At 44.3% G+C, this 12404-nt stretch overlaps 1 protein-coding gene across 7 annotated transcripts in view; it reads right to left on the bottom strand.

Moving 5' to 3' along the window:
* The window catches only part of ARNT (aryl hydrocarbon receptor nuclear translocator), a 66340-nt gene extending 54272 nt beyond the window's left edge, over nt 1-12068 (bottom strand). For all 7 annotated transcript variants that reach the window (XM_005541962.4, XM_005541963.4, XM_005541964.4 and 4 more), the window contains exon 1: nt 11887-12068. In XM_005541962.4, coding sequence (XP_005542019.3) covers nt 11887-11911 — 25 coding nt within the window. In that variant the 5' untranslated portion in view covers nt 11912-12068. The remainder of the gene's footprint in view (nt 1-11886) is intronic.
* Nucleotides 12069-12404: the final 336 nt, after the last annotated feature.

Raw genomic sequence — 12404 nt, 5'->3', positions numbered from 1 at the left:
TAATAGAAGCAGGAAGACAAGATTAATCAAAAACAAAGTGATAAAGGCCTAAATGAGGATGGCATGACGAAAAGGTAGTTACTTTTAAAATTTTAAACTATGCAACTTCTCAGTAAGGATAGTGAATTAAATGTATCTATCTATTTCTACTCTCTTCTCTCCTCACTCATACACAGGAAAAATTTTTTTAAAAGAGAAAAAATTTTTACATAAGACAAAACCACAAGGATGGAAAGGAAGAGCAATAATTTTTTTGAAACTAGAGATAAAATGGACTATTGCCTTGGGAGATGGACAAAAACTAAATCCTAAAGTGACAAGGGAAAAAGTAGAAAACCAACTTAATTTACACTATGGAATTCCCCCAAAGTCTCAGAAGCTGGTGAGTCCAGGTAACTCTGGGTATGCAGGGTAGGGTGAATGAAGTGAAAATAAGGAGAATTCGTTCAGCATCTGTTTACTACAGAGATGGATTCCTAGATCCTTTTCTCTATTCCTTCTAACCAAGGCAACTACCCCTCACCATTCTGTCAAAAGACAGATTTACTCTGTGGAGAGTGTAAATCAAAGGTCTTACAGTCTAGTGAACACCAGGTAAAGGTGAAGTGAGGGAGCCATATTGAAAACAGGAAAGCTAACACCAACGTATGTATACTACATGCTTCATTTTTCTTCTGTTATACTGCCTATTTCCTATATTTCGTATCTCCACTTTCTTGGTTTACTCTCTCCTACTGGTGGAGCCTATCTTCTAATGGATTCCTGAAAAGGTGTAAGAAATGCCTTGGAGGTATGAAAATATTTACTCTATTTCACTAATTGATAGTTTGCCCAGGTATGGAATTCTAAATTAGAACTTATTTTCCCTCAGAATTTTGAAGGCATTGCTCCAAAGTCTTTTTTTTTTTCTTTTTTGAGACAGTGTCTTTGCTCTTTCACCCAGGCTGGTGTGCAGTGACGTGATCTCGGCTCACTGCAACCTCCGCTTCCCAGGTTCAAGCAATTCTCCTGCCTCAGCCTCCCAAGCAGTTGGTACTACAGGCACGCACCACCATGCCCAGCTAATGTTTGTATTTTTGTAGGGATGGGGTTTCACCATGTTGGCCAGGCTGGTCTCAAACTCCTGACCTCAGGTGATCCACTCGTCTCAGCCTCCCAAAATGTTGGGAATATAGGCGTAAGCCACCACACCCAGCCTGTTCCAAGGTCTTCTACTTTTCAGCATGACTACTGAGAAAAAAGACCAATCTGATTCCTGAATCTTCTGAATGTGAATAATTTTATTCTCTCTGAAGCGTATAGGATATTCTCTTTCTATCTGATGCTGAAATTTCAGCATAATGGGCCTTGATGTGTGCATGGCCCCTTCGATCTGGAAACTAATGTCTTTCACGGGGACATTTTATTTAAACAGAAATAAAGAATTATGTTAAAAGAAATAAAAATGATGCCACTGGAGAGAAGGAAATGAGAGAAAGGGAGCAGAGGACTCCCTTATAATATTTTTGTAACAAACATAAAACTAAGTCTTTAAATATTAAAATATGCATGTATAGTTTTGATTTAAATAATTTTTTTTTTTTTTTTTGAAACGGAGTCTCGCTCTGTCGCCCAGGCTGGAATGCAGTGGCCTGATCTCAGCTCACTGCAAGCTCCGCCTCCTGGGTTCACGCCATTCTCCTGCCTCAGCCTCCCGAGTAGCTGGGACTACAGGCGCCCGCCACCACGCCCGGCTAGTTTTTTGTTTTTTTAGTAGAGACGGGGTTTCACCGTGTTAGCCAGGATGGTCTCGATCTCCTGACCTTGTGATCCGCCCGTCTCGGCCTCCCAAAGTGCTGGGATTACAGGCTTGAGCCACTGCGCCCGGCCCGATTTAAATAATTTTTATGTATGTATGTATACACACATACATACATACACACACACACACACACACACACACATAAATATTTGGCAAAAGACCTGAGAAGAGGTAATAACCCAGATAAACACATAAAAAGTAAAATCCAAACACTTACAGTTCCTTAGACTGGGGAAATGAAAAACTCAATTTTGATAGTCATGAAAGATACCAAAAGGTAGGAAAGACAGCAGATTTGAAGGAAATACTGGTGAGAACATACATATATAGGATGTTAAAGATTATTCAAATAGAGGCTGGGCGCAATGGCTCACACTTGTAATCCCAACACTGTGGGAGGCCGAGGCGGGCAGATCACTTGAGGACAGGAGTTCGAGACCAGCCTGGCCAACATGGTGAAACCCCAACTCTACTAAAGATACAAAAAATTAGCCAGGCGTGGTGGCACACTGTAGTCCCAGCTACTCGAGATACTGAGGCACAAAAATCATTTGAACCTAGGAGGCGGAGACTGCAGCGAGCCAAGATTGCACCACTGCACTCCAGCCTGGGTAACACAGAGAGACTCTGTCTTTAAAACAAAAACAAACAAACAAAAAAAGATTACTCAAATAGAGCCGGGCATGGTGTCATACACCTACAATTCCAGCTACTAGGGAGACCAAGGCGGTAGGACTACTTGAGCTCAGCAGTTCAAGACCAGTCTGGGCAATACAGTGAGACCTCGTTTCTATAAATTAAAAAAAAAAAAAAAAAAACTATTCAAACAGAGATGCAGCCAGGCACAATGGCACACACCTGTAGTCCAGGTGGCTGAAGTGGGAGGAATGCTTGAGTCCAGGATTTCAAGATGAGCCTGGGCAACATAGTAAAACCTTGTCTCAACTTAAAAAAAAAAAAAAGAGAGAGAAAGAGAGAGATCTTTTAAATAGATAAAAATATAGGAAAGCAGTTTATGTGAGAAGCCAGGAATGAAATTTTTGGAGTCTTTTATACATAAAAGATAAATGAAGGGTGATATGGTTTGGCTCTGTGTGTCTCCGCCCAAATATCATGTCAAATTGTAATCCCCAGTGTTGAAGGTGCAGCCTGGTGGGAGGTTATGGGATCATGGGGGTGGTTTCTAATGGGTTAGCACCATCCCCCTAGTGCTCTCTCATGATAGAGTTCTCAAGAGATCTGGTTGTTTGAAAGTGTGTAGCACCTTCCCCTTCTCTCCCTCTATCCTGCCAGCCATATGAAGACATGCTTGTTTCCCCTTAGCCTTCCGCCATGATTCCAAGTTTCCTGAGGCCTCCCTAGCCATGCCTCCCATACAGTCTGCAGAACTGCTCGTCAATTAAACCTCTTTTCTGCATAAATTATCCAGTCTCTGGTAGTTCTTTATAGCAGTGTGAGAATGGACTAATACAAAGCGAAGGGGATTATGGTAGGTACCAAGTGAATGTCAAACTGAAGTAGGAAGGCAAGCAGCTAGGAAGGCAGGTAGGTAGGCAAATGGGAAGAAATGAAGGAAATTGCCTGGTTTACTATTTAGTTCTAGCCCCAAACCGGGTACTGTGGTGTACACTTCTAATCCCAGCTACTCGGGAAGCCGAGGCAGGAGGATCATTTGAGCTCAGGAGTTCAAGACCAACTTGGGCAACATAGCAAGACCCTGACTCAAAAAACAGTTCTCGCCTCAAGCATGAGAAGAGAAAAGTAGAAGCACACTGAACAAAAAAAAGAAAGAAGCAGAAAAACAAGCAAAAAGGACAAAGAAGGAACAATCAGTGATAAAGACCAAGCAACACAGTGTCTCTGAAACCAAGTTTCTAGGAGAGGCTCAATTGTGGAGTACCAAGAACTTGGAGAGGATTCTAACAACAACCCTAAAAGCTGCAGTGCATAATGATTCATGCCTGTAATCCCAGCAATCTGGGAGGCCAAAAGCAGGAGTATCACTCGAGGACAGTAGTTCAAGACCAGCCTGGGCAACATAGCGAGATCCTGTCTCTACAAAATTAAAAAATTAGCTGGGCATGATGGTGCATGCCTACAGTCCCAAATACTCAGGAAACTGAGGAGGCAGAATCACTTGAGCCTAGCAATTGGAGGTGTTGCAGCAAACTATGGTCATGCTACTGCACTCCAGCCTGGCTGACACAACAGGACCTTGTCTCAAAAAAAACCTTAAAAGTATTTAAAGAATTGAAACACAGAACTAGGAGAAAGAAATATAGAATGTTAGGCCGGGCGCGGTGGCTCACGCCTGTAATCCCAGCACTTTGGGAGGCTGAGGCGGGCAGATCACGAGGTCAGGAGATCGAGACCATCCTGGCTAACATGGTGAAACCCTGTCTCTACTCAAAATACAAAAAACTGGCCGGGCGCCGTGGCTCAAGCCTGTAATCCCAGCACTTTGGGAGGCCGAGACAAGCGGATCACGAGGTCAGGAGATCGAGACCATCCTGGCTAACATAGTGAAACCCCGTCTCTACTAAAAAATACAAAAAACTAGCCAGGCGTGGTGGCAGGCACCTATAGTCCCAGCTACTCAGGAGGCTGAGGCAGAAGAATGGCATAAAACCCGGGAGGGGGAGCTTGCAGTGAGAGGAGATCGCGCCACTGCACTCCAGCCTGGGTGACAGAGCGAGACTCTGTCTCAAAAAAAAAAAAAAATACAAAAAATTAGCGGGGCGTGGTGACAGATGCCTGTAGTCTCAGCTACTGGGGAGGCTGAGGCAGGAGAATGGCATGAACCTGGGAGGCGGAGCTTGCAGTGAGCTGAGATCGCACCACTGCACTCCAGCCTGGGCAACAGGGACAATCCGTCTCAAAAAAACAAAACAAAACAAAACAAATATAGAATGTTACAGAAAAGATTTTAAGAAACTACTCTTTTTTTTTTTTTCCTAGAGACAGGCTCACTGTCACCCAGACTAGAGTCCAGTGGCGTGATCATGGCTCACTACAGCCTTGACCTAGCAAGCTCAGAGATCCTCCCACCACCTCAGCCTCCCAAGTAGTTGGGACTATAGGCATCCACCACCACATCTAGCTAATTTTTTATATACATATTTTTGTGGAGACAAGGTCTCATTATATTGCTCAGGCTGGTCTCCAACTTCTGGGCTTAAACAGTCCTTTCACCCTGGCCTCTCAAAGTGCTGAGATTACAGGTGTGAGCCGCCACACTCAGCCTGGAAACTACTCTTCTAGCTCCTTTTTTCAGCACCTTGCACTTGGTTCTCCAACCAAGCAATACCTTGCCCCCAGGCTATCTAATGTGGTATTTCACCCTTTTCATCTGCAAAAAAGACAATACTCCACCTACCTCCTTCTCAAAAGATACCCATTGTACTACATTTCAGTAGGAAGATGACTCTAGGTCCCAATGGAAAAAATAATAACTTAGAGATTAAGAATGATGACTGTGTAGATGGACTGCCAACAATAAAATTCTGTCTCTACCTTCTAGTAGCTATGTGACTTCAGACAAGTTACATATTCACTCTCTGTGCCTTAGTTTCCTCATCTGTAAAACAAGGATAATAATACTTACCTAATACAATTGTCATAAAAATTAAATGAGAACAGTTAGTACATATTACTAATAAATATTAGATATTATTATAGTTCGTACAAATTCATGATGTCAATGGCTTAATTAGTCTTATCCCTTCAAAGGTATTTCATATTAACAGTGAGTTTTACATTCATTTTTATTCAACAAACATATATTGAACTCTAATCCAACATACTAGGCACCCACTGTAAGCACTGCAGTACTTTGGCAAACAAGGAAAGCAAAAGTTCTGCTCTCATGGAACTTACATCCTAAGTATGCTGGTTTTGTTTTGTTTTTTGAGACAGGGTCTCACGCTGTCTCCCAGTCACCCAGACTGGAGTGCAGTGGCACAATCACGGCTCACTGCAGCCTCGACCTCCCAGGCTCAGGTCATCCTCCCATCTCAGTCTCCCGCGTAGCTGGGACTACAGGGGATGCCACCACACCCTGCTAATTTTTTGTATTTTTTTGTACAGATTGGGTTTCACCATGTTGCCCAGGCTGGTCTCAAACTTTTGGGCTCAAGCAATCCACTCACATCAGTCTCCCAAAGTGCCAGGACTACAGGTATGAGCCACCACGTCCAGCCCTAAGTATACTGCTGAACCCATAAACTTACTTCTCCATTCAACTGCAATGAAAAGATGGAGGGAAAATATAAAACGGGCCTGGCAGGGTGACTCACACCTGTAACCCCGGCACACTGGGAGGCCGAGGCAGGAGGATTGCTTAAGCCCAGGAGTTTGAGACCAGCCTGGGCAATATAGTGAGACCCAGACACTACGTAAAATAATAAAAACTTTAAAACAAGTAAGAAAATACATTGACAAAATTATGAAAAGTGACCTAAATTTGAAGAACTTATGTGAAAAGTTGGAGACAGTTGCTACAGACTAGACATAAAGATTAGTCAACAAAATAGGAAAGTGTAACCTGGCATACAGAAGGAACTTAATTATCCACTCCTTTCCCTGGGTGTCTCCTTAAGTGTAAAATGATAGGCGTTGTCATATTTCCAACCTGAAGATTCACTGATGTCTACTTACTAAAGTCATTATGGCATATCAGGCAGCATTATTTATTTTTTTTTTTTTCTTTTTTGAGATGGAGTCTCGCTCTGTCACCCAGGCTGGAGAGCAGTGGCATGATCTCGGCTCACTGCAACCACCACCTTCCAGGTTCAAGTGATTCTCCCACCTCAGCCTCCCAAGTGCCTGGGATTATAGGCACCTGCCACCATGCCCGGCTAATTTTTGTATTTTTAGTAGAGATGGGGTTTTGCCGTGTTGGTCAGGCTGGTCTCAAACTCCTGACCTCAGGTGATCCACCTGCCTCGGCCTCCCAAAGTGCTGGCATTACAGGCATGAGCCACCGCGCCCAGCCAAGGCAGTATTCTTAAAAACAGACGGTGGTTGGGGGGAGCGGGGAGGGATTGCATTGGGAGTTATACCTGATGTAAATGACAAGTTGATGGGTGCTGACGAGTTGATGGGTGCAGCACACCAACACGGCACATGTATACATATGTAACAAACCTGCACGTTATGCACATGTACCCTAGAACTTAAAAGTATAATAATAAAAAAAAAAAAAGGCCGGGCGCGGTGGCTCGCGCCTGTAATCCCAGCACTTTGGGAGGCCGAGGCGGGCGGATCACGAGGTCAGGAGATCGAGACCATCCTGGCTAACACGGTGAAACCCCATCTCTACTAAAAAATACAAAAAACTAGCCGGGCGAGGTGGCGGGCGCCTGTAGTCCCAGCTACTCGGGAGGCTGAGGCAGGAGAATGGCGTGAACCCGGGAGGCGGAGCTTGCAGTGAGCCGAGATCGCGCCATTGCACCCCAGCCTGGGCGACTAAGCGAGACTCTGTCTCAAAAAAAAAAAAAAAAAAAAAAAAAAAAAAAAAAAAAAAGGCCTTTGCAATATAATAATATCTCTTTTTTTGTTGGGGGACAGGGTCTCACTGTGACACCTAGGCTGGAGTACAGTGGCATGATCACAGCTCACTGCAGTCTCAACTTTCCAGGCTCAGGTGATACTCCCATCTTAGCTTCCCACGTAGCTGGGACTATAAAAGTACACCACAGTGCCTGGATAATTTTTTGTATTTTTTGTAGATAAGCGGTTTTGTCATGTTGTCCAGGCTGGTCTCAAATTCCTGGGCTCAAGCCATCTGCCTGCCTCGGCCTCCCAAAGGGATTAGAGGCACAAGCCACCACACCTGGCCATAAAAGAATATCTTGACATCTTAACTTTACACTGTATGAATTCCTATTTTCCCATATCTGAAAAAGGTAAATGAAGGTAACAGGTAAGAATTTTGTGGCTGGGCGCGGTGGCTCAAGCCTGTAATCCCAGCACTTTGGGAGGCCGAGACGGGCAGATCACGAGGTCAGGAGATCGAGACCATCCTGGCTAACACGGTGAAACCCCGTCTCTACTAAAAAATACAAAAAAACTAGCTGGGCGAGGTGGCAGGCGCCTGTAGTCCCAGCTACACGGGAGGCTGAGGCAGGAGAACGGCGTAAACCTGGGAGGCGGAGCTTGCAGTGAGCTGAAATCCGGCCACTGCACTCCAGCCAGGGCAACAGAGCAAGACTCCATCTCAAAAAAAAAAAAAAAAAAAAGAATTTTGTTAATTGATGCAGTTAAAACTGTAAGTTACATAGGTGAAAAATAGCTAAAAAAAATTTTCTTCCTAAATGACAGCCTTGCAAACCCAAACGGTATTACCCTTTTCCTTCTACTACATTCTCCATCCACCGTAACTTATACATAATAGCACAAAAAGAATTCTCTACTAATGAGAATACCAGAATCAAGAGAGAAAAAAACCTACATTTACTACAAACTAATTCAACGTCTCTAGTCTGAATTTGGAACTGTAAATCAAATACCGAATCTCCTCCCAACTATTCCCTCAGCCAATGCATTACAAATCACACATTCAATTTAAAAAGTGTTCCACCTTGGCTGGGCATGGTGGCTCATGCCTATAATCCCAGCTCTTAGCGGGGGCCCAATACAGGAAGATCACTTAAGGCCAGGAGTTAAACACGGGCCTGGGCAACATAGCAAGACCCTGTCTCTAAAAAAAATTTAAAATTAGCCAGCCATGGTGGTGCACACCTGTGGTCCCACCTACTTAGGAGGCTGAAGTGGGAGGATCACATGGTCCCAGAAGGTCAAGGCTGCAGTGAGGCATGATTGTGTCACTGTACTCCAGCCTCGGTGGCAGAGCAAGACCCTCTCCTATGGGGAAAAAAAATGTGTTCCTCCAAACTGTTAGTAGTCCATAGACAAGAAAGAAATAGCCTAAAGTTTCATGGACCACCTACCCACGGAGTTCTACTTGCCAGTGATAAGTAGAACCAGTGAAAAATGATAGAATATGAAGAATTATCAATTTGACAAAAAAAAATCACATTAGAACTATTACTTCAACACAACTCTTAGAGAGTATCAACCATATTTTGCTCTTCTTCTAATGCAGCACCACAGTGAAAAATGCAGAAGAACCTGGTCCCCTTGAAAAACACTGCAGGGCCACCAGCACAGTTAACATGTTTAAGCGCTATTACTAACCCTAAGGATTAACTTGGCCGGATCAGTGGCTCACACCTATAATCCCAGCAGCTTAGGAGGGTGAGGTGGGCGGATTGCTTGAGGCCAGGAGTTCAAGACCAGCCTGGGCAACATAGCAAGATCCCATTTCTACAAAAAGTTAAAAAATGTATCCAGGTGTGGTGGTGTGTGTCTGTAGACCCAGATACTCAGGAGGCTGAGGCTGCAAGATCACTTGAGCTCAGGAGTTCAAGGCTGCAGTGAGCTGTGATTACACCACTGCACTACAGTCTGGGAGACAGAGCGAGACCCTGTCTCAAAAATAAAAATAAATATATTTTTAAAAAGGATTAACTCAAGTGAAGCTTAAAGAGTGAAATTTTTTTTTAAATCGTCTTGACAAAACTAACAAGAATTGTTAAAAAAAAAAAAAAAAAAAATTAGTACTCCAGCAAAAATACAAAGTAGAAAAAACTCAAAGAAATAGGCATGGTGTCCCTAGTCCTTAAAATGGCTCTAAGGAAAGAAGGTATGACAGTATAGCAAAGAATTCTGACCTGAAAACATTTACTTTCACTAAGCACAGTACATTTCCACCTAATGTCCCTCCATTCATTAATCTCATTTCCCAAAATGCAATAGACTACTGAAAAAATCCACAATGTATCTATGCTCTCTTCCTCTTGATATAAAAGTGCAAAGGGAGAAAAGAAAAAAGAAAACATATCTTCTGATTTGATTGAACTGAACATGGAATCGATAAGTTAGAAGAGATGGAAGAATTTTTTAATATCAAAAAAGATATCTGGCCAGGTAGAGTGTCTCACACCTGTATTCCCAACTTTGAGAGACTGAGGCAAGGCTTGCTTGAGACCAGGAGATCAAGATCAGCGTGAGCAACATAGCAAGGCATCTGTCTCCACAAAAAAATTTAAAAATTAACCAGGCATGGTGGCAAGGCACCTGTAGTCCCAGCTATTCAGGAGGCTGATCGTGAGAAGATCACTTGAGCCCCGGAGGTGGAAGATGCCGTGAGCAGTGATCTTGCCACTGTACTCCAGACCGGGCGACAGAGCAAGAAGCAAGACCCTGCATCAAAAGAAAAAGAGGGGAGAGGGGAGAGGAGAAAGGAAAAGAAAAAGAAAAAGGAAATCTAAAAATTGCAGAACCAAGCAGCCAAAGCATAGTAAACAAAGCGTTTCATTAACAAGGATTCTGCATACACACATACACACAAACACATGCTATTTTCTGCTGAGATTTAAGCTGATATTGATCAGCTTATGAAGATATGGTCAAGAGGCTGTCATTCTGGTTGCTGCTGTTTAAAAAACAAAACAAAATAAAGCAACCCCACCCACACAGCTGGAAAAAAGCTCCTGACATATGAACTAAAACTTGTTTACTCAGGCGACTTCTTAATAAGAGAAATGCTTTGCAATTTAACTAGGGTTATATAAGTATTTTGCAATGTGTGATCAGTTAAAAATCTTGTTTATTTATTCCATAGTTCAGATAGGTTATATTACTACAAGGTCAGGTTTGCCATAATGGCATTTTTCCTGTTTTATAGTTTTATTCTATCACTCAGCACTTCCCGCAATGTAATTTTTGCCATTAATTTTACCTCTCTTTCCTTTAAAAAAAATTTTTAAAAATTAAATACAGATAATGACATGTGACAAATTAATCATTTCTTAAAATAGCTGTTCCCAGAAACATGGTAGAAAAGAAATTTCAGTGATTCAACTGTCCAGCAAAATCTGGATATTGCAAAATAATACTGCCTTTCAGTAACATGAAAAAAAAATCTAATTTAAATTTCAATGTGGGGATGGGGGTAATCACTCCCACTGTTGTATTTTCAAGAAATTCTCCGCAACACACACACACACCTCAAGGCCCTTTCTTTTTAAAGCTATCAAATATATTGGTTTTTGGAAACGGATAGACTTTATTTTGCAAGAATGACCAAAGTCTGCAAGATAAACTAGGCCCCTAAAATGAAATACCTTCTAAGGAGAAATAACTGTAACATAGAGGAAAGAGGGCAGGGTGGGACTAGTAATTTGAAGATCTGATCTCTCTAGAACTGCACTACACCCTATTCCATCTCTTAGACAAAACAGACTAGATCTTTTTGATATTTGATTATTTTTTGAAACTGAGAAATGGTGTGGAATCAAACTTTTCTGAAAGAGTTTGGAAACTGGCTGGACCTAGGCCTAACAAGATTTAAACCTGGGGCTGTGGACTAAAGACCTGTCCGAAACCACAACCATTACACAAACCCCTGCCCTCAGCAGGCAGACAGGCCCTCTTAACACAAGATCTAAGTTTCAAAGTATAGTCCGGGGACGGGGACGGGGGTTGCGGGTGGGAGGTAACAGCCTAAAGAGATGTCGTATATATCAAAGAACGTCAATTTTTTATTTTTAAAATTAAAATCTAAACCTTTAAATGTTTGGAAGCAACACGTCAACTAAAGAGCAATATGTTCCAGGGTTTATGAATCCAAACTACTCTTAAAGTAAACGGAGCCACTCTGCCTACAGTATTCGGCATCAAGCGGCTCCAGCGGGCAGAGGGTTAAAAGAGGACCACATCACAGACCAGACGCCGCCCGAGGAGTGAGGGCGAGCCAGCCCCCACTGGCCGCCGCTCCAACGGAGGTCAGGAGAGGGAGCCCCCAACTCCCACCTGCCCCCTCGCTCCCTCCACCTTGAGTCTACCCAAGTCCCCAGGATCGCGCCCCTCCCCAGGTCACCGCTCCCCCACCGTCCCTCGCGGCCTCCGCCCCGCCCCGGCGCCTTCAGCTCCAGCTGCGTCCCCTCAGCCCTGGGTCTCCTTAGTTGTCAGCCCCTTCAGCCCCTCCCCTTTAGAGGCGCCCCAGTCCTCCGTCTCCTCACCGGGGTTGGCAGTAGTCGCCGCCATGGCCGTAGATGCCACCGCCGCCGCGCCACCCCCCCCCAGTGGGAGGAGCCGCCGCCACCGAACCGGGAGGGAGGGGAAGAGAAAGGCCACTCCCCAGAAGCGGCGCCTCCGCTACCGCGGAATCCAAGATGGCGGCTTCAGCAGCCCCCACCATCCCAGCCCCTGTGGCGGAGAGACCCCGCCTATATAGCGGGCGGAATCAACACACGACCGCCTCCTAGGAAAAAATTGACCAATGAAGATGCCAAATCGACCAAGGGCAGGGCTACTCCCTGCGCCAGCCAGTCCAGTGGAGGGAGGGCGAGGAAGAAGTCCAGCTGTCTCCCTAACCCCGCCCTCCTTGCGTAAGAGGTCAATGACCGAGTAACGTCATTGAAATGCAATTAAAATGGGTATTTTAGGCAGGGCGCGGTGGCTCGCGCCTGTAATCCCAGCACTTTGGGAGGCCCAGGCCGGCGGATCACCTGTGGTCAGGGGTTCGAAACCAGCCATG

This window comes from Macaca fascicularis, chromosome 1 (assembly GCF_037993035.2).
Source record: "Macaca fascicularis isolate 582-1 chromosome 1, T2T-MFA8v1.1".
In the NCBI taxonomy this organism is placed as follows: Eukaryota; Metazoa; Chordata; class Mammalia; order Primates; family Cercopithecidae; genus Macaca; species Macaca fascicularis.
The sequence above is the reverse complement of the archived record's forward strand: the minus strand, read 5'-3'. Positions and strand labels throughout refer to the sequence as shown.